The 23,638-nt window shown below is 50.6% G+C and overlaps 1 protein-coding gene across 1 annotated transcript in view; it reads right to left on the bottom strand.

The window, feature by feature from the left end:
- LOC119957044 overlaps window positions 1–23,638 on the bottom strand; it is a 147,082-nt gene that overhangs the window by 75,257 nt on the left and 48,187 nt on the right. Inside the window, exons 12-15 of the mRNA XM_038784639.1 lie at window positions 14,763–14,837; window positions 7,900–7,971; window positions 6,809–6,883; window positions 2,153–2,224 (exon numbers count right to left, since the gene is read on the bottom strand). Of these exons, the coding sequence (XP_038640567.1) occupies window positions 2,153–2,224; window positions 6,809–6,883; window positions 7,900–7,971; window positions 14,763–14,837 (294 nt within the window). The remainder of the gene's footprint in view (window positions 1–2,152; window positions 2,225–6,808; window positions 6,884–7,899; window positions 7,972–14,762; window positions 14,838–23,638) is intronic.

The raw sequence follows: 23,638 nt of genomic DNA on the forward strand, positions 1-23,638 counted from the left end.
TCGTCTATCCCTATCACTGGCCCCCCGCCAACAACAGTATAACTCTCGTCCTAATTTCAGCTCTCTCTATCTTTGGCAAAGTGTCATCCAAACTCGAAACGTTAGCTCCCTTCGCTCCACAGATGCTGTCATACCTGCTGAGATAGGGCGGCACGATGGCACAGTGGTTAGCACTGCTGCCTCACTGCGCCAGGAACCTAGGTTCAATTCCGGCCTTGGGTGACTGCGTGGGTTTCCTCCGGGTGCTCCGGTTTCCTCCCACAGTCCAAAGATGTGCGGGTTAGGTGGATTGCTCGTGCTAAATTGCCCTTTAGTGTCCAAAGGTTAGTTGGGGTTACAGAGTTACAGGTATATGGCGGGGCAGTGGGCCTTGGTGAGGTGCTCTATCTGAGGGGCAGTGCAGACTCGATGGGCTGAATGGCCTCCTTCTGCACAATGAGGGATTTGCGATTGTCCAGCATTTTGTATTTTTGTAACATATATTCTAGCTCTGGGCTCATGGTTGGAATTTTCTTACACCAAGGGTCAGAATGGGACTTCAACCAGACAAATATTAATCCATTCAGTACATGCTGCTGTGCAATAGGCCACCTCCAGTTTCAATGGCTCACACCAGAAATGAGGAAAGGTTGGAGAGGTTGGGTTTGTATCCACTGGAGTTCAGACTCGTAGAATTTACATTGCCGAAGGAAGCCATTCATCCCATCGAGTCTGCACCGGCCCTTTGAAAGAGCACCCTACCTAAGCCCACACCTCCACCCGATCCCCGTAACCCAGTAACCCCTACCAAATTTTTTGGGCACTAGTGACAATTTATCATGGCCAATCCACCTAACCTGCACGTCTTTGGACTGTGGGAGGAAACCGGGGCACCCGGAGGAAATCCACGCACACACGGTGAGAACATGCAAACTCCACACAGACTGTGACCCAAGCCGGGAATCGAACCTGGTACCCTGGAGCTGAGAAGCAACTGTGCTAACCACTGGGCTACCGGGCCGCCAGGGTAAGAGGCAACTTGATCGAAAGCTTTAAGATGCTATGGGGTATTGACAGGGTGGATGTGGAGAGGATGTTTCCTCTTGTGGGAGAATCTAGAACTCGGTGTTTAACAATAAGGGGTCGTCTGTTCAAGACGGTGATGAGGAGAATGGTTTCTCTCGGGGGGGGGGGGGGGGGGGGGGGAGTCTCGGGAACTCTCTCCCTCAAAGGGCAGTGGAAGCAGAATCTTTGAATATTTTTAAAGGCAGAGCGAGAGAGATTCTTGATCAACGAGGGGGTGAAAGGTTACTGGGGGATTAGATGAGATGCGGATTCGAGGTTACTATCAAATCAGCCATGATATTATTGAATGGTGGAGCAGGCTCGAGGGGCTGAATGGCCTCCTCCTGCTCCTTGTTTCTCTGTTGGTATGACTCAGAGATCACGGGAATGGATTTCCCCTTGTGTTTCTGCCGGAACTGCCAACACGTTCACCTCGGATCTTTACATTCTGTTGCAGTTTTCAGTAACTGGGGAGAAAGCGACATTTGACTGACCATTGAACCCGTCAGCTTGTTCAGACGGGAGCAGGGTTGTCCCCGTTTGTAACTCTGGGGAGAATGTACACTTTGGGCACAGACAGAACATCAATTGTTGTGGACGATTCGTCTCTTATGCACCCTCTTCCCTTGTTGGACTCTCCCCTTGTCAGACTCTCCCCTCGTTAGATTGCCCCTCGTTAGACTGTCCCCTCGTTAGATTGCCCCTCATTAGACTGTCCCCTCGTTAGCCTCTCCCCTTCGTTAGGCTGTCCCCCAGTAATACTGTTTCTACCCGTTAGACCCGCCCTCGTTGGGCTGTCCGTGTAATATCCCGCGTGGGGTCTCCAGGGTGCGAATGCTCCTTGCAGAGCACGACCTCCCCGCTAGGGGGCGGGGCATCTCAATTACCCAGTGTATATAAGGTTGCCCAGTAAGGCACTGAGCAGAGAGAGGTACCCAGGAAGGGTCTACTGTTTTACTGTTTGGAAATAAAACTTTGTTCTTATTTCTACGCGGTTTGGCACAGGAACAGGACGACCGTTTGGACTTAGAGAGGGTTTTTTTCAAATGGTCCGTACGAACTCTGCCTGATTCTCTTGGCCTTCCCGAAGCTCCCCCCCCTCACTGACCGTTGTTCAGCTGTGAAAGTTGGGTCACAATATCGCCGTGTGAGCTCTGCGCTCCCTCCAAAATGCCTGTAACTGAGAGAGGAACAAAGCGTTATTCCTTGTGATGGTGTGAGATCACTGCTCCGTGATAATGACCGATGGTGAGGCCATTGAATGCTGGGGCCGGTGGTTCGATTCTCTCTTATTGGGAATGGTCATTGCCTGGCACTTGTGTGGCATGGATGTAACTTGCCACTTAGAATACCACTTGGGCAGCACGGCAGCATTGTGCTTAGCACAATTGCTTCACAGCTGCAGGGTCCCAGGTTCGATTCCCGGCTTGGGTCACTGTCTGTGCAGAGTCTGCACGTTCTCCCCGTGTCTGCGTGGGTTTCCTCCGGGTGCACCGGTTTCCTCCCGCAGTCCAAAGATGTGCAGGTTAGGTGGATTGGCCGTGACAAATTGCCCCTAGTGTCCAAAATTGCCCTTAGTGTTGGGTTACTGGGTTATGGGGATAGGGTGGAGGTATTGACCTTGGGTAGGGTGCTCTTTCCAAGAGCCGGTGCAGACACGATGGGTCGAATGGCCTCCTTCTGCACTGTAAATTTATGATAATAGAATAGAATCCCTGTAGTGCAGAAAGAGGCCATTTGGCCCATCGAGTCTGCTCGCCATTCAATGAGATCATGGCTGATCTGACGTGATAATCCTCAACTCAACTTTTCCCACCTTATCCCAATAACCCTCGATTCCTTTACTGATTAAAAATTGAACATGGAGTGCTTCAGTATCTGAGGGGTCACAAATGGTGCTGAACATTGTGCAGCCATCGACGAACATCCTCACTTCTGACTTTATGATGGTGTCATGTGAGTGTAGCTTTAATAAATGGGTGTTTATAATGAGTGTGTATATAAATATCTGTAGTGAGAGTACCTTTAGGAAATTGGTGGTTACTACTGCAGTGATGTCAGAGAGCGGGTGGAGCTGGGCTGTCTGTCAGCTTTTTACTTTCATTATAGGCTGTTTGCTGCAGGCTGTGTTTCAATTTCGTTTTCAGAGCTGGATAGCGGCAGTCACAGCCAGAAGGTGTATGAATCTCTCTCTGTAATCCAAAGACTGTAAATCGATCCTGGTGATTTAAAACTAATAACAGTAGTGCCTTTAACCTGATGTGCTTCTGGTAAAAAGTGTTTTAAGTCTTATGGATGTTAAAAGGAAAGCTTAAAAGATTACTTAGTGTTGTATTCTTTGGGGATTGTATTTGAATTAATGGTTGCTTAGATATTCACTGTATGTTTTAAAAAGATTAACTTGAGTTCATAGAATAAACATTGTTTCGCTTTCAAAAATACTTTTCCATTTCTGCTGTACCACACCTGTAGAGTGGGCCGTGTGCTCCCCATACCACAATCTATTAAAGGTTATGGGTCAGGTGAACTCCACGATACACTTTGGGGTTCTCTAAGCCCTGGCCCATAGCAACGGAAGGGAGGTCATTGATGAAGCAGCTGATGATGGATGGGCCTAGGACACGACCCTGAGGAGCTCCTGCAGTGATGTCCTGGAGCTGAGATGACTTACCTCCAACCACCACCACTATCTTAATTTGTGCCAGGTATGACTCTGTCGCTGGTAATGTCACTGGATGGGTAAGCCAGAGACCCAGGCTACTTTCCTGGGGACACGGGTTCAAATCCCACCTCAGCACCTGGTGGAGTCTAAATTCACTAAATCCAGAATAAAAATTCCCAGTAATGGTGACCTTGAAACTGACATTGATTCTTGTAAAAACCCCTCTGGTTCATTAATGTCCTTTAGGGAAGGAAATCTGCCGTCCTTACCCGGTCTGGCCTACATGTGACTCCGGGCTGATTCTTGGGCTGGCGGACTGTCACATGAGTAGAGACTACGTTGGTTAGGATTATATTCATTGGAGTTTAGAAGAGTGAGAGGGGATCTCATAGTAATTTATAAAATTCCAACAGGATTAGACAGAGTAGATTCAGAAAGAATGTTCCCGATGGAGGGGGAGTCCAGAACTAGGGGGTCATAGTTTGAGGATAAGGGGTAAACCTTTTAGGACTGAGGTGAGGAGAAATTTCTTCACCCAGAGAGCTGTGGAATTCTGTATTTGAGTGATGGAACCATCAATTCAGCGAACACGTGTAGTTGGATCTGAACAGAGGCTTTAATACACTTACAACAGAGCCAGCTTATTCGACATTGAGCTTCAGATGAACTGCAGGCTGGCTCTAAGGCACTGATCTTTATACATCGGTCCCTGGGGGAGGAGTCCTTGGCGGAGCCAAGGGAGGAGCCCGGTACAAACTCTCACGTACTCCCAGAGCGACTCCCCCTGGTGGTCGGATAGTGCAACTGCACTTACAATGGTGGATAGTGAACATATATACACGGAGTTATATTGGCAACTATACACAGCATTGATCTTACAATGGGTAGATAATGAACATATATACATGGAGTGATATTGGCAACTATATATAGTGTGAATCACATTCGCCACATTGAGGGCAAACGTTGTGTAATTTCAGGAAGGAATTAGAGACAGTCTTGGAGCTAAAGGGATCGGGGGGGGGGGGGGGAAGAGGGATCAGAGTATTGAACGTGATGACCAGACACGATCATAATGAATGACGGAGAAGGGCAATTAGGGATGGACAGCAAATGCTGGCTCAGCCCGTGGCACCCACACCCCAGGAAAGAATAATAAAAACTGAGGTTCAGGTCGGAGAATTACTCCCTGAACATGCTGAGCAGATATGGCCTTCAGCTGTGAACCCATCTCCCTCTCCTCCTCCTCCTCCCTCTTCCATCAGCATGTCCCACTCTGCAAGACCTCTCTTTATTCTCCCATTTAGTTCCATCGAGGTTAAGTATTTCACAAAATCAGAATTATCCCCAGGAAACCAACGGTCTAAACAAATCAACCCAGGCAGGGAAACTTGGGCATTGGAGGGACGTGTAGCTAACCAGGCTGACATGTTTTTTTGTCTGCTTATTAGGCCTTCCTATTGACCGCAAGGGGTCTGAATGGTGGGTGGCGCGGTGGTGCAGTGGCTAGCACTGCTGCCTCATGGCAGCAGGGAACCGGGTTCAATTCTGGCCTCGGGTCACTGTCTGTGGGGAGTCTGCACGTTCTCCCCGTGTCTGCGTGGATTTCCTCCGGGTGCTCCATTTCCTCCCACAGTCCAAATATGTGCGGGTTAGGTGGATTGGCCGTGCTAAATTGCCCCTTTGTGTCCAGAGATGTGGAGGTCAAGTGGGATACGGGGATAAGGCAGGGTGGGCGGGGGTGTGGACAAAGATAGAGAGCTCTTTCGAAGGGTCGGCGCAGACCCGATGGGCCGAATGGCCTCCTTCTGCACTGTAGGGATTCTATGAACATCAGATGGGGAGTATATCGGGCAGTGGATGAGATAGTTCATGTAGGTTTACGGTGAGAGCGGTAGAATTTAGAGGAGGTGTGCAAGGGAGAAGGGTCGTGGGTGCCTGGAACTCACTGCCAGGGGAGGTGGTGGAAGCAGGTACGATGGTGATGTTTAAGGGGCGTCTTGACAAATACATGAATAGGATGGGAATAGAGGGATATGGACCCCGGAAGTGTAGAAGGTTTTAGGTTAGACGGGCAGCATGGTCGGCACAGGCTTGGAGGGCCGAAGGGCCTGTTCTTGTGCTGTACTTTTCTTTGTTCTTTGTGATCAGTTTCAGAACTCAAGTCTTCACCCAGGACTTGGGCACAAAGATCTGGGGATTTAAATTGCCTCCTACTGCATGAATCTCAGTCCCAGTGGTCCGTTAGTCGTGTCGCGGTGGCGCAGTGGTTGGCACTGCTGCCTGACAGCGTCAGGGACCCGGGCGTGATTGCACTGTCTGGAGTTTGTACGTCCTCCCCGTGTGTGCGTGGGTTTCCTCCGGGTGCTCCGGTTTCCTCCCACAGTCCAAAGATGTGGAGTTTAGGTGGATTGGCCAGGATAAATTGCCCCTTCGTGTCCAGGGATGTGCAGGTTAGGTGGGGTTACGGGGATAGGGCGGGGAATGGGCCTAGGTAGGGTGCTCTTTAGGGGGTCGGTGCAGATCAATGGGCTGAATGGCCTCCTTCTGCACTGGAGGGATCCTATGATTCTACTCTTCCCGTGAATGTATTACAGCTTTTGCCTGCTGTGTGATGAGCTGTTATTTATGGTTCATTGTCCGACTGCACTATTCCTGTGGATTTATTACACTGTTTTGAACTGTGTCCCAGTTGCGTAAATACTGCCTGACAGATTATACATTACCGCGGGACAATTGTCCCCTTCTCTAATGGCCCGTTGCTGATTAATGAAAACACTATTCAGCTAACCACTCTGTTACCGCCTTGGCTCCATCTGTGATTCCCTCCCATCAATCAGTCCATTATATTTATTAATTGCTGGCTTTCTTTCTACCTTCTCCAGCTCATGAAACAACTTTGTTCTATTTACGAGGGGTGATATTTCCATTTCGAGCCGGCCATTTACTTCCACCCTCCCCAAGACGTGACTGCAGGGGGAACTGCTGACGTAGCCCACAGCTCTCCGAACTCGCACCTAGAAACCACTCTCGGTTCGGTGAGAATCTGGCAATGTTCAGAGAGCTTTGGAGACACCTCCTGTTCAGACTTTTAACACTTACCCTTATTCTCCAGGTGAGAGAGCTCCATTTTGATAATAGCCTTCGAGTTCCTTATTTCTCTGAAAATGTGCGTGACTGAAACAGGGACAAAGATTTAGCCTGTTAGCCACATGACGAGGCAGTGCTAATTGAATAATCTAATATCAGCAGTATCATCGGCAGAAGTGACCAGTCTGATTAAATATTCTAATCTCTGTTGAATACAGCACTGAGGAGATGCCGCACTGTTGGAGGCATGGGGCGCAATTCTCCGCACTCACGACGGTGCGGAGAATAGCGGGGTTCGTAAAATTTTACGGCCACGCTAGTCTGACGCCCTCCCGCTATTCTCCCCCCCCCCCACGCCCGACTCCCGATACGAATTGCTGCCGCCGTTTTTTTACAGCCAGCAGCGATTCTCAGCTGGCCGATGGGCCGAAGTCCAAGCCCTTTACGGCTGTTTTTACGAGCGGCAAACACACCTGGTCTGGCTGTTCGTAAAAACGGCCGTAAAGTGCCGATTTATAAAACCATGGCACCGATTGGCACGGCAGTACCACGGCCGTGCCAAGGGTGCCATGGGCCCGCGATCGGTGGGCACCCATCGCGGGCAGTGGGTCCGATACCCGCGAACTCTTTGTCCTTCCGCCGCCCCGCTGTATCACTTCGCGGGGCGGCTGGAGTCTTCCAATCCGCGCATGCGCGGCTGACGTCATGTGACGCGTCAGCCGTCGCAAACTCTGGCAAGCGGGCTTAACAAAATTCGTTAAGCCCGCGATGCCGGAGTTTACGGCCGCGGCATACTAGCCCCGACCGGGGACCAGAATCGGTTCCCGGTCGGGGAGGGGGAGGCTGGCGTCAAACCCGCCCGGATTTGACGCCAGCCTTACGATTTCTCCCTCTCTGGGAGAATCGCGCCCATGGTCTTTTAGATTAGACATTACCCTGGGAGCTCATCTGCCCTCTCGAGCTGAAGGCAGTGATGCCAGTGGAACCAAAACCCAATGGGTGCCAGTCACCCAGACCCAACCGGTGCCAGTGTACCCAAGTTGGGTTGGGTTCCACTGGCTGAAGTTGGAGACTGTCTGAACACTGACGCCATCAACACTTACTGTTCCTCAGCTGTGAAAGTTCAGCCCTCAAGTCGGCCAGTGAGCTTCTCGTTTCCTTCGACATTCCTGTAACTAAAGGTGAAAACTCATTTTAGTTCTCGAGGCAGAGTTTAATTTCATGATGAGTGAGGGCGGTGTGTGTGTGCGTGTTGGGGGGGGGGGTGTACACAGTGTTGTCTTTCAGGAAAAGGATGAGGGCCACTAAGACCCTTGAGCCTGTCCCACCATCACCCAGGGGACCTCCTTTCTATGAACAATACTGCATTATCCATCTCTCTGTGAATGGTTCGAATCAATTGTTCCCACACTTTTATGACACCTTAATTGCAGCTTTAGCAGACATACTGCCGGTATGTATTTGAACCCAGGGTTTTTGATAACATTGCTACAACAAAATATAATACATAGCAATTTCCTATATTCATCACACTCCTCAGTCAGCAGAATCTTCCTTCTGTTCCCCTTACTTTCCTGAAAACTTTGATTAAATCATCCTTTACCCTTCTAAATTCTCGGGAACTGAACTCTAATTTGTGTTATCTCTCCTTGGCGTTCAGGTATCAGTCTAGTGAATCTGCATTGCGCTCTCTTCAATGCCAGGGTGTCCTACTTGAGGTATGCTGCCCAGGACGGGCCGAGTACTCAAGCTGTGGCCTATGCCAGGCTTTGGTACAGTCAACGTATGGAATGCTGTGCAAAGAAGTGCAGCAACTCACCAAGGCTCCTTCGACAGAACCTTCTAAATCCGTGACCTCCCCCACTTAAAGGTACAAAATGCAGCAGATAGGGTCATCGGAACATAGGAGCAGGAGTAGGCCATTCAGCCCATTGAGCCTGCTCTCCATTCAATATGATCATTGCTGATTGGACGTTTCAATGCCTCCCCCCATCGCCCACTACCCCCATAATCCTTTGCATTATTGTTGATCACAAAACTATCAATCTCTGTTTCAAACGTACTCAATGAGTGAGCATCCATGTCCCTCTGGGATTGAGAATTCCAAAGTTTCACAACCCTCTATGTAAAGACATTTCTCCTCATCTCGGTCCCAAGTGGCATCCCCTTCTGTGTCCCTGGTTCTAGACTCCCCAAACAAGGGAAACATCTTACCTATATCCACCCTGTCTATTCCTTTAAGTATTTTATAGATCACCTCTCAATCTTCAAAACCCTTGAGCTTACAGGCTCAATTTGCCCAATTTCCCCTTGATACGTCAGGTCGTCATCCCTGGAACAAATCTGGTGAACCTTCGTTGCACTCCCTCGACGGCAATAATATCCTTCCTGAGGTAAGAGGCCTAAAGCTGCACGCAGCAGTCCAGGAGCGGTCTAACCAAGATCCTATACAACTGAAGTAAGACCTCACTACTGCTGGACGCAAATCCTCTTGCGATAAAGACTACCATTCCATTAGCATCATTCTTAATACCATTCTTAATAGCATCAGCAAATTTGGGCGCAAGTTCCCCTCGAAGCCACTGACCAACCTGACTGGGAAATATATCGGCCCTTCCTTCGCTGTCGTTGGGTCAAAATGCTGGAACTCCCTCCCTAACAGCACAGTGGGTGTGCCTACACCTCAGGGACCACGGCGGTTCAAGAAGACAGCTCACCATCACCATCTCAAGGGGCAATTAGGGAAGGACAATAAATACTGACCTAGCCTTCAGCGCCCATTAAATATATATTTTTTAAATCTGGAGGGGATGAGGGAAAGAATGAGGGGCGGTATAAACTGTGCCATGTATCAATTGAGGGAGAGGGTGTAAATTAGAGGGTGTAGGTTGCTCACTCATTAGCAGTCCAATTTGCGTTACAGGAGATAGATCTCTTTTGAGATCTCTTTTGAGCCACTTGCCAGTATAACTGCTACAAAACACAGCTGCTGTTAAGTGTTGCGTTATGCACACTGAGATAACACGGGCTGCAACGGGGTGCAGCTATAACTGAAAGATACTCCAGACCTTGAAGTTAGTTCAATTTGATTCATTGAACCTGTCACACAGTTAGCTCAGTTCTCTGTGAGTGCGACTCTCTGCTAACCTACGTGTGATTACTCTGTCTGACTGAACCAGACTAGCTCTTAGCCACGTGCCGTAGGTGTTATGTGATATATACACCCTGACTTACTCTGTAGAGGTCCCTGGTGGAAAGAGGCGGAGTGTGAGTGCCTCGTGCCTTTTATAGTGGGAAACCACCACCAAGTGTTCTGCCTGCTGATTGGTTATGTCCTGTTCTCTATGTTCATTAGCTGCCTGTCTGTATCTCATTATGTGCATGTCTGCGCATCATGGGGGGCAGCAGGGTAGCATGGTGGTTAGCATAAATGCTTCACAGCTCCAGGGTCCCAGGTTCGATTCTCGGCTGGGTCACTGTCTGTGTGGAGTCTGCACGTCCTCCCCCTGTGTGCGTGGGTTTCCTCCGGGTGCTCCGGTTTCCTCCCACAGTCCAAAGATGTGTGGGTTAGGTGGATTGGCCATGCTAAATTGCCCGTAGTGTCCTAATAAATGTAAGGTTAAGGGGGGGGGGGGGTTACGGGTATAGGGTGGATATGTGGGTTTGGGTAGGGTGATCATGGCTCGGCACAACATTGAGGGCCGAAGGGCCTGTTCTGTGCTGTACTGTTCTATGTTCTATGTTCTATGTTCTATGACATTAAAGTGCAACTCGAAATCCTGCCACAATTTGTACTACTTTTAAAAAACATGGCGCTGGAAGCTGGACCTGCTGCATTACTGGCTGTGTCTCTGGGGAGAATGAGTCAACACGTTGATCTTCCGCTAATTGAAATGAAATGAAATGAAAACCGCCTTATTGGCACGAGTAGGCTTCAATGAAGTTACTGTGAAAAGCCCCTAGTTGCCACATTCCGGCGCCTGTTCGGGGAGGCCGGTACGGGAATTGAACCGTGCTGCTGGCCTGCCTTGGTCTGCTTTCAAAGCCAGCGATTTAGCCCAGTGCTAAACCAGCCCCTGCTTGTGAGGAAACCAACAGATATGTTTTGAATGTAATTTTTTAAAAAGATATTTCCTCAGCACCTGACAGCGCCGGTGTAACCAAACAGTTACTGTCAAAAACCCATTTCCAGTCAGTTCAAACGGGGTCACTCACAGCAGTCGATTGACAATGTGAATCGACAATGGCTGCTGCTTATGATAACCCCACTTCAGCTCGAGTAATCAAACTGGAGCAAGGTTCTGTTTTGGGATTGTTATCCTTTGGGTGGCACAGTGGTTTGCACTGCTGCCTCACAGCTCCAGGGTCCCAGGTTTGACGGTTCGCACGGTTCAATTCCCGTACCAGCCTCCCCGGACAGGCGCCGGAATGTGGCGACTAGGGGCTTTTCACAGTAACTTCATTTGAAGCCTACTCGTGACAATAAGCGATTTTCATTTCATTCATTCCCCGCACGGTCACTGTCTGTGCGGAGTCTGCATGTTCTCCCCGTGTCTGCGTGGATTTCATCCGGGTGCTCTTGTTTCCTCCCACAGTCCAAAGACGTGCTGGTTAGGTGGATTAGCCATGATAGAAAATTGCGCCTGAGCGTCTGAAGGTGTGCAGGTTAGGTGGAGTGATGGATATAGGGCGGGGAGCGGGGGGAGGGGGGGGGGGGGGGTGTGAGCATCGGTAGGGTGTTCTTTCCAAGGGACGGTGCAGATTCAATGGGCTAAATGGCTTCCTTCTGCACTGTAGGGATTCTTTGTTCTATCTGTGGACTGTATGCGTGGAACATAGTTACACGGCATCTTGCAGACATACTCAATAGTACGATATCTAAACAGGTTACAGAGTAGGCAGGTCGCACCGAGGCACGATTCTCCCTCTCTCCCTCGGGAGTCGAACACACGATTATCTGATGTCAGAGATGCAGCATCATCTAATAGTAATAATAATAATCTTTATTGTCACAAGTAGGCTCACATTAACACTGCAATGAAGTTACTGTGAAAAGCCCCTAGTTGCCACATACCGGTGCCTGTTTGAGTACACGGAGGGAGAATTCAGAATGTCCAATTCACCTAACAAGCACGTCTTTCGGGATTTGTGGGAGGAAACCGGAGCACCCGGAGGAAACCCACGCAGGCACAGGGAGAACGTGCAGACTCCGCACAGACAGTGACCCAAGTCGGGAATCGAACCCGGGACCCTTGTGCTGCCCATATTACATCATATGTCAGTATATTCCATCTGTTAATCCCCCCCTCTCCATACTACAATACCACATCAGTTAAAGCAAATATTTAAAATAAAAAATATTTTAGGACCCGTCCCAATTGCATTTTGGTTCAGACAGATTTTGAGTTCTCAGATATGCAAACAAGTTTGAGAGTCAACTCAATTAAAACACTTGGCGGGAGGGGTGTAATTGGCTGGAATTGAAGTGTGCCCAAAGCAGAAAGTCTATGCCTATTGGACGGTTAATAAATGCTTACCTTTATTTTCCATCACTGAAAGATGAATGTTGGAAGCAGCCTGTGAGACACTGATTTCACCCAGTGTCTGCAGAACTGCAATAAAAGCAAAATCACATTCTCCGGGAATATGCAGCTTCCCAATGCGAATCTTACGGAATAGATTGCGACACAACAGGATTCTCAGGGGGCTGGGGGGGGGGTTCTGGGACCAGAGGGCAGAATCTCAGAGTAAGGGGAGTCACCCATTTCAGACAGAGATGAGGAGGAATTTCTTCTCCCAGAGGGCAGTGAATCTGTGGAATTCTTTACCGCAGAGAGCTGTAGAGGCCGGGTCGTTAAGTATGTTCAAGGCTGAGACAGACAGATTTATAATCAATGAAGGAATCGAGGGTTATTGGGATTAGGCGGGAAAGTGGCGGCACTTCCCCCAATCACTGCCCCTTTCCCCCAATCACTGCCCCTTTCCCCCAATCACTGCCCCTTCCCCCAACACTGCCCCCTTCCCCCAATCACTGCCCCTTTCCCCCAATCACTGCCCCTTCCCCCAATCACTGCCCCTTCCCCCAATCACTGTCCCTTTCCCCCAATCACTGCCCCCTTCCCCCAATCACTGCCCCTTCCCCCAATCACTGCCCCTTTCCCCCAATCACTGCCCCTTTCCCCCAATCATTGTCCCTTCCCCCAATCACTGTCCCTTTCCCCCAATCACTGTCCCTTTCCCCCAATCACTGCCCCCTTCCCCCAATCACTGCCCCTTTCCCCCAATCACTGTCCCTTTCCCCCAATCACTGTCCATTCCCCCAATCACTGCCCCTTTCCCCCAATCACTGTCCCTTTCCCCCAATCACTGTCCCTTTCCCCCAATCACTGTCCATTCCCCCAATCACTGCCCCTTTCCCCCAATCACTGCCCCTTCCCCCAAATCACTGCCCCTTTCCCTCAATCACTGCCCCTTCCCCCAATCACTGCCCCCTTCCCTCAATCACTGCCCCTTTCCCCAATCACTGTCCCCTTCCCCCAATCACTGCCCCTTTCCCCCAATCACTGCCCCTTTCCCCCAATCACTGCCCCTTTCCCCCAATCACTTTCCCTTTCCCCCAATCACTGCCCCCTTCCCCCAATCACTGCCCTTTCCCCCAATCACTGCCTCTTTCCCCCAATCACTGCCCCTTTCCCCCAATCACTGCCCCTTTCCCTCAATCACTGCCCCCTTCCCCCAATCACTGCCCTTTCCCCCAATCACTGCCCTTTCCCCCAATCACTGCCCTTTCCCCCAATCACTGCCCCTTCCCCCCAACCACTGTCCCTTTCCCCCAATCACTGCCCCTTTCCCCCAATCACTGCCCCTTTCCCCCAATCACTGCCCCTTCCCCCCAATCACTGCCCCTTCCCCCCAATCACTGCCCCTTTTCCCCAATCACTGTCCCTTCCCCATCACTGCTCCAATCACTGCCCCTTTCCCCCAATCACTGCCCCTTCCCCCCAATCACTGCCCCTTCCCTCAATCACTGCCCCTTCCCCCAATCACTGCCCGTTACCCCCAATCACTGCCCCTTTCCCCCAATCACTGCCCCTTCCCCCAATCACTGCCCCTTTCCCCCAATCACTGTCCCTTTCTCTCCAATCACTGTCCCTTCCCCCAATCACTGTCCCTTCCCCCAATCACTGCCCCTTTCCCCCAATCACTGCCCCTTCCCCCCAATCACTGCTCCAATCACTGCCCCTGAGCTTTAACACACAGACACGATCCACAAACGCTTCCAATCGAATTCCCATCTCCGACTCTCAGGAAATATTTGAATGGGATGTCTCGGGGCATTGAATTTCGGCAGATGGGTACAAGGATCTGACGATATGTTCCTACTTTCACTGTGCTCTCTGGGGCGAATATTGGGCAAACATTCAGGTAAATGTCCTACGCATGCCAAACCCCATGAACAATAAGTGACCATTAATGCTGTGTGTGCTGTGGTCAGCAGGAACAAGGCCAATAAGTGACCAAAAGATTGCTTCACAAATACATTCGTACAAGCATTGTGCGCACATCAAAGTAGCTACTTTGATCTGCGTGAACATTCATTACATGGACTACGTTAAAAGTCAGCAGCGAGGGAATTTGCAAAGAAGGGATGTCTGAGGAATTCAGTGAGGGAGCCAAATCAATTCTTTCTTTGAAGTGGAGAAGGGGACAAAGGGGCTGGAACAAAGCTGGGAACCGTGGAAGGAAGGTGGAACTGAAAGAAGCATTGGAATCAGGGCTAAGCATGAGTGAGGGTGGAGCGAAGGCCTGGAGTTCGCTGCAAACACAAGTGGAGATTGTTCACGGGAACAGCAAGGTTGTCTCCCCGTGGACTCTGTGACCTTGCACCAAGTCCTGAGCAGACCAATACAAAGAGAAGCTTGAGTTGGGGACACAAAGAACTATTTGACGAGCGTTCAACACTCACTGTTGCTGTTCGTCTGTGAGAGTCCCACATTGACTTCCGCCTGGGACATCCTCATTCTGTCGACCGCTTGTGTCACTGAAACAGAGGCAAAGGTTTAGATAAGATCCCGGGCGAAACAGGTCTTGCTTTCCATCAGTGTTTGGCGGAGGCAAATCTTCCCACTTGATGGGCTGAATGGCCTCCAGGGACATGTTGCCAATTCGGGCTGACGGGGAAAGGTGCCGCAGGATGGAGAGGAATGTTAGCCAGAATTTTCCAGCTGGGAGAAGTGACGGATGTTTGATACTTCTCCCCTAGAAGGAATCACCAATAGGTGTGTCCCGCTGGGCCTCAAATCGTCCTCACCACCGTGGCTGGGCCTCACCGTTGAGCTGCATGAGAGGTGACCAGGAATTGATTCGCATTTCTGGCTCAGTGTAATCACAGCTTCAATGCCTCGTGTCTCCACCTCCAGCTCCCTTTCTCTGTCTTTTTGAAAACGGAACAAATTCGCTTGGTTTTACAAACACAATACTCGAAACACCCTGCCGCTATCTCCAGACTAGTGTATCCCATAAAAGATTATCCCAGCAGTGAAATGAAATGAAAATCGCTTATTGCCACAAGTCGGCTTCAAATGAAGTTACTGTGAAAAGCCCCTAGTCGCCACATTCCGGCGCCTGTTCGGGGAGGCTGGCACGGGGATTGAACCCGTGCTGCTGGCCTGCCTTGGTTTGCTTTCAAAGCCAGCGATTTAGCCCAGTGTGCTAAACCAGCCCCATTCTCCGTTTCTGAGACTGAATGTTGATGCCAGGGCAGGTTTTGTGGACTTGCATGAGCAAAACTGGCGCTGAACCTGGACCGATTCAGCAACTATTGAGGAGCGACCACAGGCGCCGTGTGGAACACGATCGAGTCCAATGGGAAACGGTGCCGGATTCGCCTGTTTTGCGATACACTCGGAAAGCTGACCAGCTGCAGCTGTATATACGCACTTCACTCCCCACACACACTCATCCCAGCCAACAAGGTGGCACTGGCTGTGCTGGAGCGCGCCCATCCAGCTGATGGGTCGGCTGGGGCCAGAGGGCACCTGCGGGGGGGGGGGGGGGGGGGGGGGCTGGGGAGATGCCGAGATGACCCAGGGCACTAAGTTCACAGTGGGCTGTTAGCGGTGTGCGCAAGCTGCGGCAATGATGCTCCATGTCCATCTACCCCCACCCCACAGTCTAACTCCTGGCCACCCACCACTACTCCCCCCCGGCCCTGGCAGAACCCCCCCCACCCCCCACCCCGGCCAGCGGCACAACTGTCAGTACACCATGGCGATGTTGGACCCTCTCCGTACCCCCCTCTCTCTCCCTCCTGTTGCACGATCTTTTGGAAGAACAAGTGAACCGGGTCATCGGGAATTCGCCAAATTGGAGGCGGAGCATCGCGGAGGCCCCGGAGAATACCGGGTCACGTCCGCTGATGATATGCCAACGGCGTTTACTGTATGCGTGGAGTGCACCGGAGAATTGCGATTTGGTGTGAAAACGCTGCCTGCCACAATTGCGGCGTCAAACTGATTCTCCGCCCAATCGTGTTTCCCGATTCTGGCATCGGCCCCCGGAGAATCCCGCCCAGTTTATCCCAGCAGTTTGAGACCTCCTGTAGTTATAGAATTGTTTATTCCAGCAGTGTGTATCCTCCTGTAGAAACATAGAAAATAGGTGCAGGAGGAGGCCATTCGGCCCTTCGAGCCCGCTCCGCCATTCATTATGATCATGGCTGATTATCCAACTCAATCGCCTAATCCCACTTTCCCCCCCATATCCTCTGAACCCCTTCGCCCCAAGTGCTCCATGTAACTGCTTCTTGAAAACATACAATGCCGTGGCCTCAACTACTTCCTGTGGTGACGAACTCCACAGGCTCACCATTCAGGGTTGTTCAACCAGTGCTGCCCCAGTCACAGAATCGCATCTCGCATCAACAGCCAGCGTCCGTGCGACCATTAACCGATCGCTTCCCATGTGCCGTCAGCATTAGTTATTGAGAAGGACCAATTCTGTCTGAGGCAGAGCTGAGAAGCTCCACGATCCGAACTGGTGACCCAACGATCTCTGGCGGACACGAACACTTCCCGTTCTTCGACTGGGAAAGCAGTGTCCCGAGATCGCCGAGTCTGTTTCTCGTTTCTTCTGATATTCCGGTAACTAAAAATAGATCATTCAAAAATAAACAAATCCTGGGATTCATCGAGTGCGCAGTTCCAAGGCAGCCACATTACATTGAGGGACTGGAGGACGAGCAAAGGTTATTTCCGATTATGGAATGAGCAAACTGCCAACAAAGAGTCGACAGGCTGGGGTTCTCATCTCGAGTAACGTGAACGCTGGCAGAATGTTCTGTCGGTGCACGTTGAGATGATGAAAGGTTTGATAAGTTGGGCAAAGAGAAGACGTTTGCTTTTGTCATGGAAACGAGGGGCTAGCACGATAAGATGGTCCCAAATAAACTCAACAGGAAATTCAGGAAGAAAGGTCTTTACCTGGAGAGTGTGGAATGGACTCCCGCAAAGAGTAGCTGGAAGGGACAGGTTGGTGAAAAAGCTTGAAGAAGGAAGAGACAGAAGGATAAGTGGATGGACTGAGAGGATGGAAGGGGCTTCTTGAGGAGCATAAGAATTGACACAAGACAGCTGGGCCGAATGGCAAGATTCTGCGTTGTGAATTTGTTGGAATTCTAGACAAAACCGGCGTTACACCGCGAGGTAGTGTTTGGTTAACAAAGTCATTCTGGAAGATTCTAGAACATAGAACATCACAGCGCAGTAAAGGCCCTTCGGCCCACGATGTTGCGCCGTCCTGTGAAACCCTTCTAAAGTCCCTCTACACTATTCCCTTATCGTCCATATGCCTATCCAATAACCATTTGAATGCGTTTAGTGTTGGCGAGTCCACTACTGTTGCAGGCAGGGCATTCCACGCCCTTACTACTCTCTGAGTAATGATCCTACCTCTGACATCTGTCCTATATCTATCTCCACTCAATTTAAAGCTATGTCCTCTCGTGCTGGACTTCACCATCCGAGGAAAAAGGTTCTTGATGTCCACCCTATCTAATCCTCTGATCATCTTGTATGCCTCAATTAAGTCCCCTCTTAAACTTCTTCTCTCTAACGAAAACAGCCTCAAGTCCTTCAGCCTTTCCTCATATGATCTTCCCTCCATACCAGGCAACATCCTTGTAAATCTCCTCTGTACCCTTTCCAATGCTTCCACATCCTTCCTATAATGAGGCGACCAGAACTGCACACAATACTCCAAATGCGGCCGCACCAGAGTTTTGTACAACTGCAACATGACCTCATGGCTCCGAAACTCAATTCCTCTACCAATAAAAGCTAAGGGTGGAATCTTCCAGTCACGCCAAGCAGCGAGGAGCTTGGTGGGCGAGGGAACTTAGTTTGGCACAGGGGCAAAAACCAGTTTGCCAACAGCGGATTGGACGTTAGCAATTCTGCCCTCGGGATTTTCAATGGCTGGTCGAGTTTCCCGATGAAGTGTTGTAAAAGGCTACCTGACAGGAATTAAGCACCACCACCTCCATTTCCCCCCCCCCCCCCCACCCATCCCCTCCAAATTAAGTGTGAAATTAGAAGGTGCACATTCGTGACTGCGTGTAAGTGGCCTAAACATGACACGGTTAAGCTCTTCCCTGATTAACGGTGAGTTGGCGCCAAATTGTTGTCTTTGAGGCGTGTCTTTAATTGCCAACTGTGGGAGTGGGAGATGGCAGTGGAAGTCGTGTGGAGGATTACCAAAGGAGGGAGGATGGGTTAGCAGGGGAAGGCCGGGTAAAGGGATAGTGCAGGCGCCCAGGCCGTTGCCCCCATGAGGTAAGGGCAGGGATGGTGACTTGCTGTTCATCCCTCTGCAAGAATTAGCGGATTCCTCACCAGTGCATATTTAATGAGCTGAATGGTGCAAGATCGCGGACGGGAAGTCGCCCTGTCCCTCCCCACCCCACTCCAGTGCAAATCAATCTCCACTCCCTTACCTCCCTTAATCTCACCTGCGTGAGGTTCCTGTTGGATCTCCCACTGGTGACCGACATAGCCAATAGGGAAACCTGCTGGAGACCTGTGTGTAACTGTATCCCGCGAATGGGATTCAGTCGAAGGCCTGACCAGAATCTTTCACCCAGGCCTGATTCTCAGCGACGCCGGTCCAGAATGCATCTGGAACAACGCCGCGAGCAGATGCCGGGAGTCTCCTGGAGAAGGCCTTCGACTGCCTCGGGAGTTCAGGATGGAGGTCTCCAGCGACATGGGACAACGGAACACCGCAGAAGTGGGTGGGGGTAGCATCTAGAGGCGGATCTTCCAGCTTCAGTGACATCGAGGAGGCCCATCTTCCAGCCTCAGCGTGTTCCCGGAGATCCATCCTCCTTTTCAGGAGGGCCGTCTTCTCTCTTCAATGGTCACTGGTGTTGGGCACCTTGTCAATATGGTGCCCGCATAGGACAGTGGACTACACGCCTGCCCATCACGGAATATGGCACGGAACACCCAGTTGCATAATTAATGAGGTCAGGGCCACGTGTTTTCCCCGCCGTCCTCCAGAATGGAAAACATTCCACGTTCCCGCCTCTGCTCCACAGGACTTAGTTCCCAGATGGGAGAATTCCACCCTCAGATTCCAAACGGAAGATTCCATCCTCTGTAACTGTTGAAAATGTGCCATCTGCTGAATTCCACAATTGAGCTCCGAGCAAACTCAGGGGGATGGGTGGGGGGGGGGGGGGGGGCACAAACCTGGGTCAATACCTTGATGTGACCATCAATTCACGAGACACGTGCTTTAGGATGTGAACAAGTGGTTTTAATCAACTTACAACAGAGCCAGCCTGTAACACGATGAACTCCAGATGAACTGGTGGCTGGCTCTTCGGCATCATCCTTTATACGTCAGTCTAGGGGGAGGAGTCATGGGTGGAGCCCAAGTACAAACTCCTGTACATTCCCAGTGCAACTCCCCCTAGTTGTAGGGCAATGCAACTGCTCGTATGTTGAGCTTACAGTGACATGGTATAATATATATTACAGTGTGAATTACATTCACCACATACCTCAAATAGAAAGTGAAAAATGTTGAAACGTTTTGGTAAGATGAATAATGACAAACTCTTTCCTCCGGTCAGCGAGGAGAGAGAGAGAGAGAGGGCGGAAGGGAGGAGGGGGAGACCGAGGGGAAGAGAGTGGGAGAGAGAGCGGTAGAGGGAGAGAGACAGAGAGAGAGTGGAAGACAGGGTGAATGAGGGAGTGGGAGGAAGAAAAAAGGAGAGAGAGAGAGACAGAGGGAAGAGAGAAACAGGGAGGAGAGTGGGAGAGAGAGGTAGAGAGAGAGTAGGAGAGAGAGGGAGAGGAAAAGAGGAGAGGGAGGGGGAGAGAGAGAGAAGGAGAGAGTGAAAGAGATGGGTAGAGAGATAGTACAGAGGGAGGGAGGGAGGGAGAGAGGTCTGAGGGGTGTTGCCCAGTGGAGGGGAAGGGACTGTGGGACTGGGAGAATCACTCCCACTCCCCATGGATTGACAGTGAACTATGAAACCAATGTTGCCCTTCAGGGCGACTGTTTGGGCTCCGGAAATGCAATCTCACTCAGTGTACAGCTGGCTTGCCATAGTCATGTGACTGCCGTGAGGCCGGCTGCCTGGAGGCAGGCATTTGGAGAGCTGGGAAAGAAGGGAACAATCAGAACTGGGGCAATTCCTACAGACTGGATTTGCAGCAAGGGAGCAGTGAAACAAACTGGAAATCTGCGAGTGTGCTTAAACCTAAATGATTGAAATAAAGCGTTGAAGAGATCTCACTCCCCCCATGCCAACCATCGAAGGGATTTTGCCCAACTTGCCAAGGGGAAGATCTTGACTACCCGAGATGCGAAGGACGATTACTGGCAAGTGAAGTTGGAGGAAAGCAGCAGTTTCTACCGACATCTGGACACGGCTCGGCCGATACAGATGTTTGTGCATGCCGTTTGGCATTTCCACCACTCCAGAGGAGTATCAACAACACAGATGACATGAGGCAGTCAGTGATCTTCCCGGGGTGGAGGTCACAGTGGGTGATCCACTAGCCTATGGATGTGGAGGCACAATGGAAGAAGCCATAGCGGACCATGATTCACATTTAACACGACTGCTGGAGAGAGCTCGCCAGATGAACCTGAACAATTGGAATGGAAGATGCCTGGAAAATGGTCATCGCCTCGGTTCTGACAAGGTGAGGGTTTTGCAGCGAATCAGTGACCAATAGATGTAAAGACAGCTCAACGCTTTGTTGGATTGCAAATGCAGCATTCGTGAAGTATTTTGCAAAATGCGTGCCTAGTTCGTTGTGGAGAACGCAAACTCACGGCCAAGGAAGTGCAGTGGTTGTGGATGCAGAAGAAGAAAGATTGTTCACTGAAGCCAAACAATTAATGATGATGACGCTGGTGTTAAGTACTATGAGGTCAATGATGGAATCACCTTGCAGTGTGGCGCCAGGGAGATGGGTCTGGGAGTGACCCTATTTCACCAAGGACACCCAGCCACGTTTGCATCTGGTGCATCAACATAAATGGAACAACGCTTCGCTCAGATCGGGAAAGAGTGTCCGGCTCGTTATCTTTGCTTGTGATCATTTACATCGGTACCTACTTGGGAGGGACATGGTGGAGGTCGTGTGGCGCAGCGGGCAGCACCCCGACCTCTGGACCAGAAGCTACGGTCCAGGACTTGTTGGCTACGGAAGGAATGTTCATAACATGGTTCAGGGGGCTGATAATCATCTCGGGAATCTTCCCCCCCCCCCCACTATTCCCCAAAGGGAAAGACAGTGTGGGAGGGAAGATATGCCTAAAAAAAAAGTAGAGCCACTTCAAAGTATGTTTCACAAACTGCTACTTTCTGCTCCAAAGCGACTGTGAAAGAATGTTACTTAGTTTAGAAAGATGTAATCTGGATGTGGCATCTGCAAGCAAGGGAACCAGATGTACATCTCAGTCATACAGTCGAGACTAGAGCTCCCCGTGTAGAAAGTTGAGGCCGGTCATGGGGAAGGAATCTCACCAGCTGCACTAAGTACAGAACTACCGTAAATCCCAGAGGCCCACGTGTCCCCAGCAACGCCAACGGAACGACAACAGTCACCAAGGCAGCAAGGGCCATGGGAATGACACTCTCTGGACAAGGCACGTCACTCAGGCAAAAAGCCAATGACAACGTATACACGTTCCATTGAGAGACGTGTATGGTTTTAAGGCTGTGTATGCAATCCATGCGCAGAGTCTGACTAGCGGAACAAACACTTGTTAATGCGTGAGAACGATGAGCGTCTAGTGGGTAACTTGGGTAACTCACAGTCACACAGGATCGTGCGTGCAAATATCTTTTGCATATAAATTGAGGACAGCACGGTAGCATGGTGGTTAGCATAAATGCTTCACAGCTCCAGGGTCCCAGGTTCGATTCCCGGCTGGGTCACTGTCTGTGCGGAGTCTGCACGTCCTCCCCGTGTGTGCGTGGGTTTCCTCCGGGTGCTCCGGTTTCCTCCCACAGTCCAAAGATGTGCGGGTTAGGTGGATTGGCCATGCTAAATTGCCCGTAGTGTCATAAAATGTAAGGTTAAGGGGGGGTTGTTGGGTTACGGGTATGGGGTGGATACGTGGGTGGTTTGAGTAGGGTGATCATTGCTCGGCACAACATCGAGGGCTGAAGGGCCTGTTCTGTGCTGTACTGTTCTATGTTCTGTGCTTGTTGTGGAAAGGGGGACTTTTGGATTTTGGAAATGCAGTCCCACTAAGTGCACACCATAGCTTGCCATAATCATGTGACTCTGCCGTGAGGCAAAATAGCTCCCATCTCCACCCTTGTTGTTCCCTCACTCCCCAACTTGCTTTCCAATGCTAGAAATTGATACATTAACCTTTCTTACAAAGGGTTTGGATTAGAAGAGTGCAGGAGGCCCATTACAATTATACAGGGCATTGGTGAGGCCACGCTTGGTGTACCGTGTGCAGTTTTGATTTAATCTATGGAAAGCTAGGCTTGTGCGAGAGGGTTGACCCAAGATCTGTGTGCACATGGGGCCGAGTTGGAAAACGGCGTTCAGAGACTTGATGTGGAGGAGGGAATCCTGCTCGTTGAACGTGGTCTTCCTCTACGGAGGCAACATGTCCCTCCTTGGAAAACCGGCTGAGTGGCCTGACAGAGGTCCTGGCGGACTTGGAGACCCGAGATCGGAGAATGAATATCCAAATTTTTGGTCTGCTGGGAGGGGTGGAGGGTAAGGCCCCCTGTTAGGTTTTCTGAGGACTTGTTGACATGTTTTCTCAAGCTGGGTGTGAAGGATGGACATTTCAAATTCGAAAGGCACACCATATCTTATCTTTGAGGCCAAGGGATGGTTTTTAATCCAAAGTCCTTAATCATTCGCCTCCACAACCTTAAAGACCACCAGAAGGTCTTGGAGATGGCAAGGTGAGTTGGGACCTGGCTCCATGGGCGAGTGAGGATTTCTTTCACCCAGTGTGCCAGGCTGGTACTGCCAATGTGCTCAGATGCCAGGTTGTCCATGCCAGGGATCATGGATCATGCTCGGAGGTGCCCTGCCCTTAAGTGGTGGGGTGAAGTGGGGGTGCTTGAGGACCCCGAAAAGGTAAGTTGTGAGGGATTTAGCGTCTGTGGTGGGGTGGCTGAGAGGTTTGAGAGATCGGGTGGTATTTAGAAAAGACAACCTGATATCTCCCTGCACTGACGGTGAGGTAAGTGTGGCCTTGACGGGGCATTCCCGACCGAGGCCAAAAACCGCCCCCCCAGAGTTCCATTGATAGCGGGGTCATTCTCGGTGCTGTAGGTGCTGGGAA

Source organism: Scyliorhinus canicula, chromosome 25 (assembly GCF_902713615.1).
Source record: "Scyliorhinus canicula chromosome 25, sScyCan1.1, whole genome shotgun sequence".
NCBI lineage: Eukaryota > Metazoa > Chordata > Chondrichthyes > Carcharhiniformes > Scyliorhinidae > Scyliorhinus > Scyliorhinus canicula.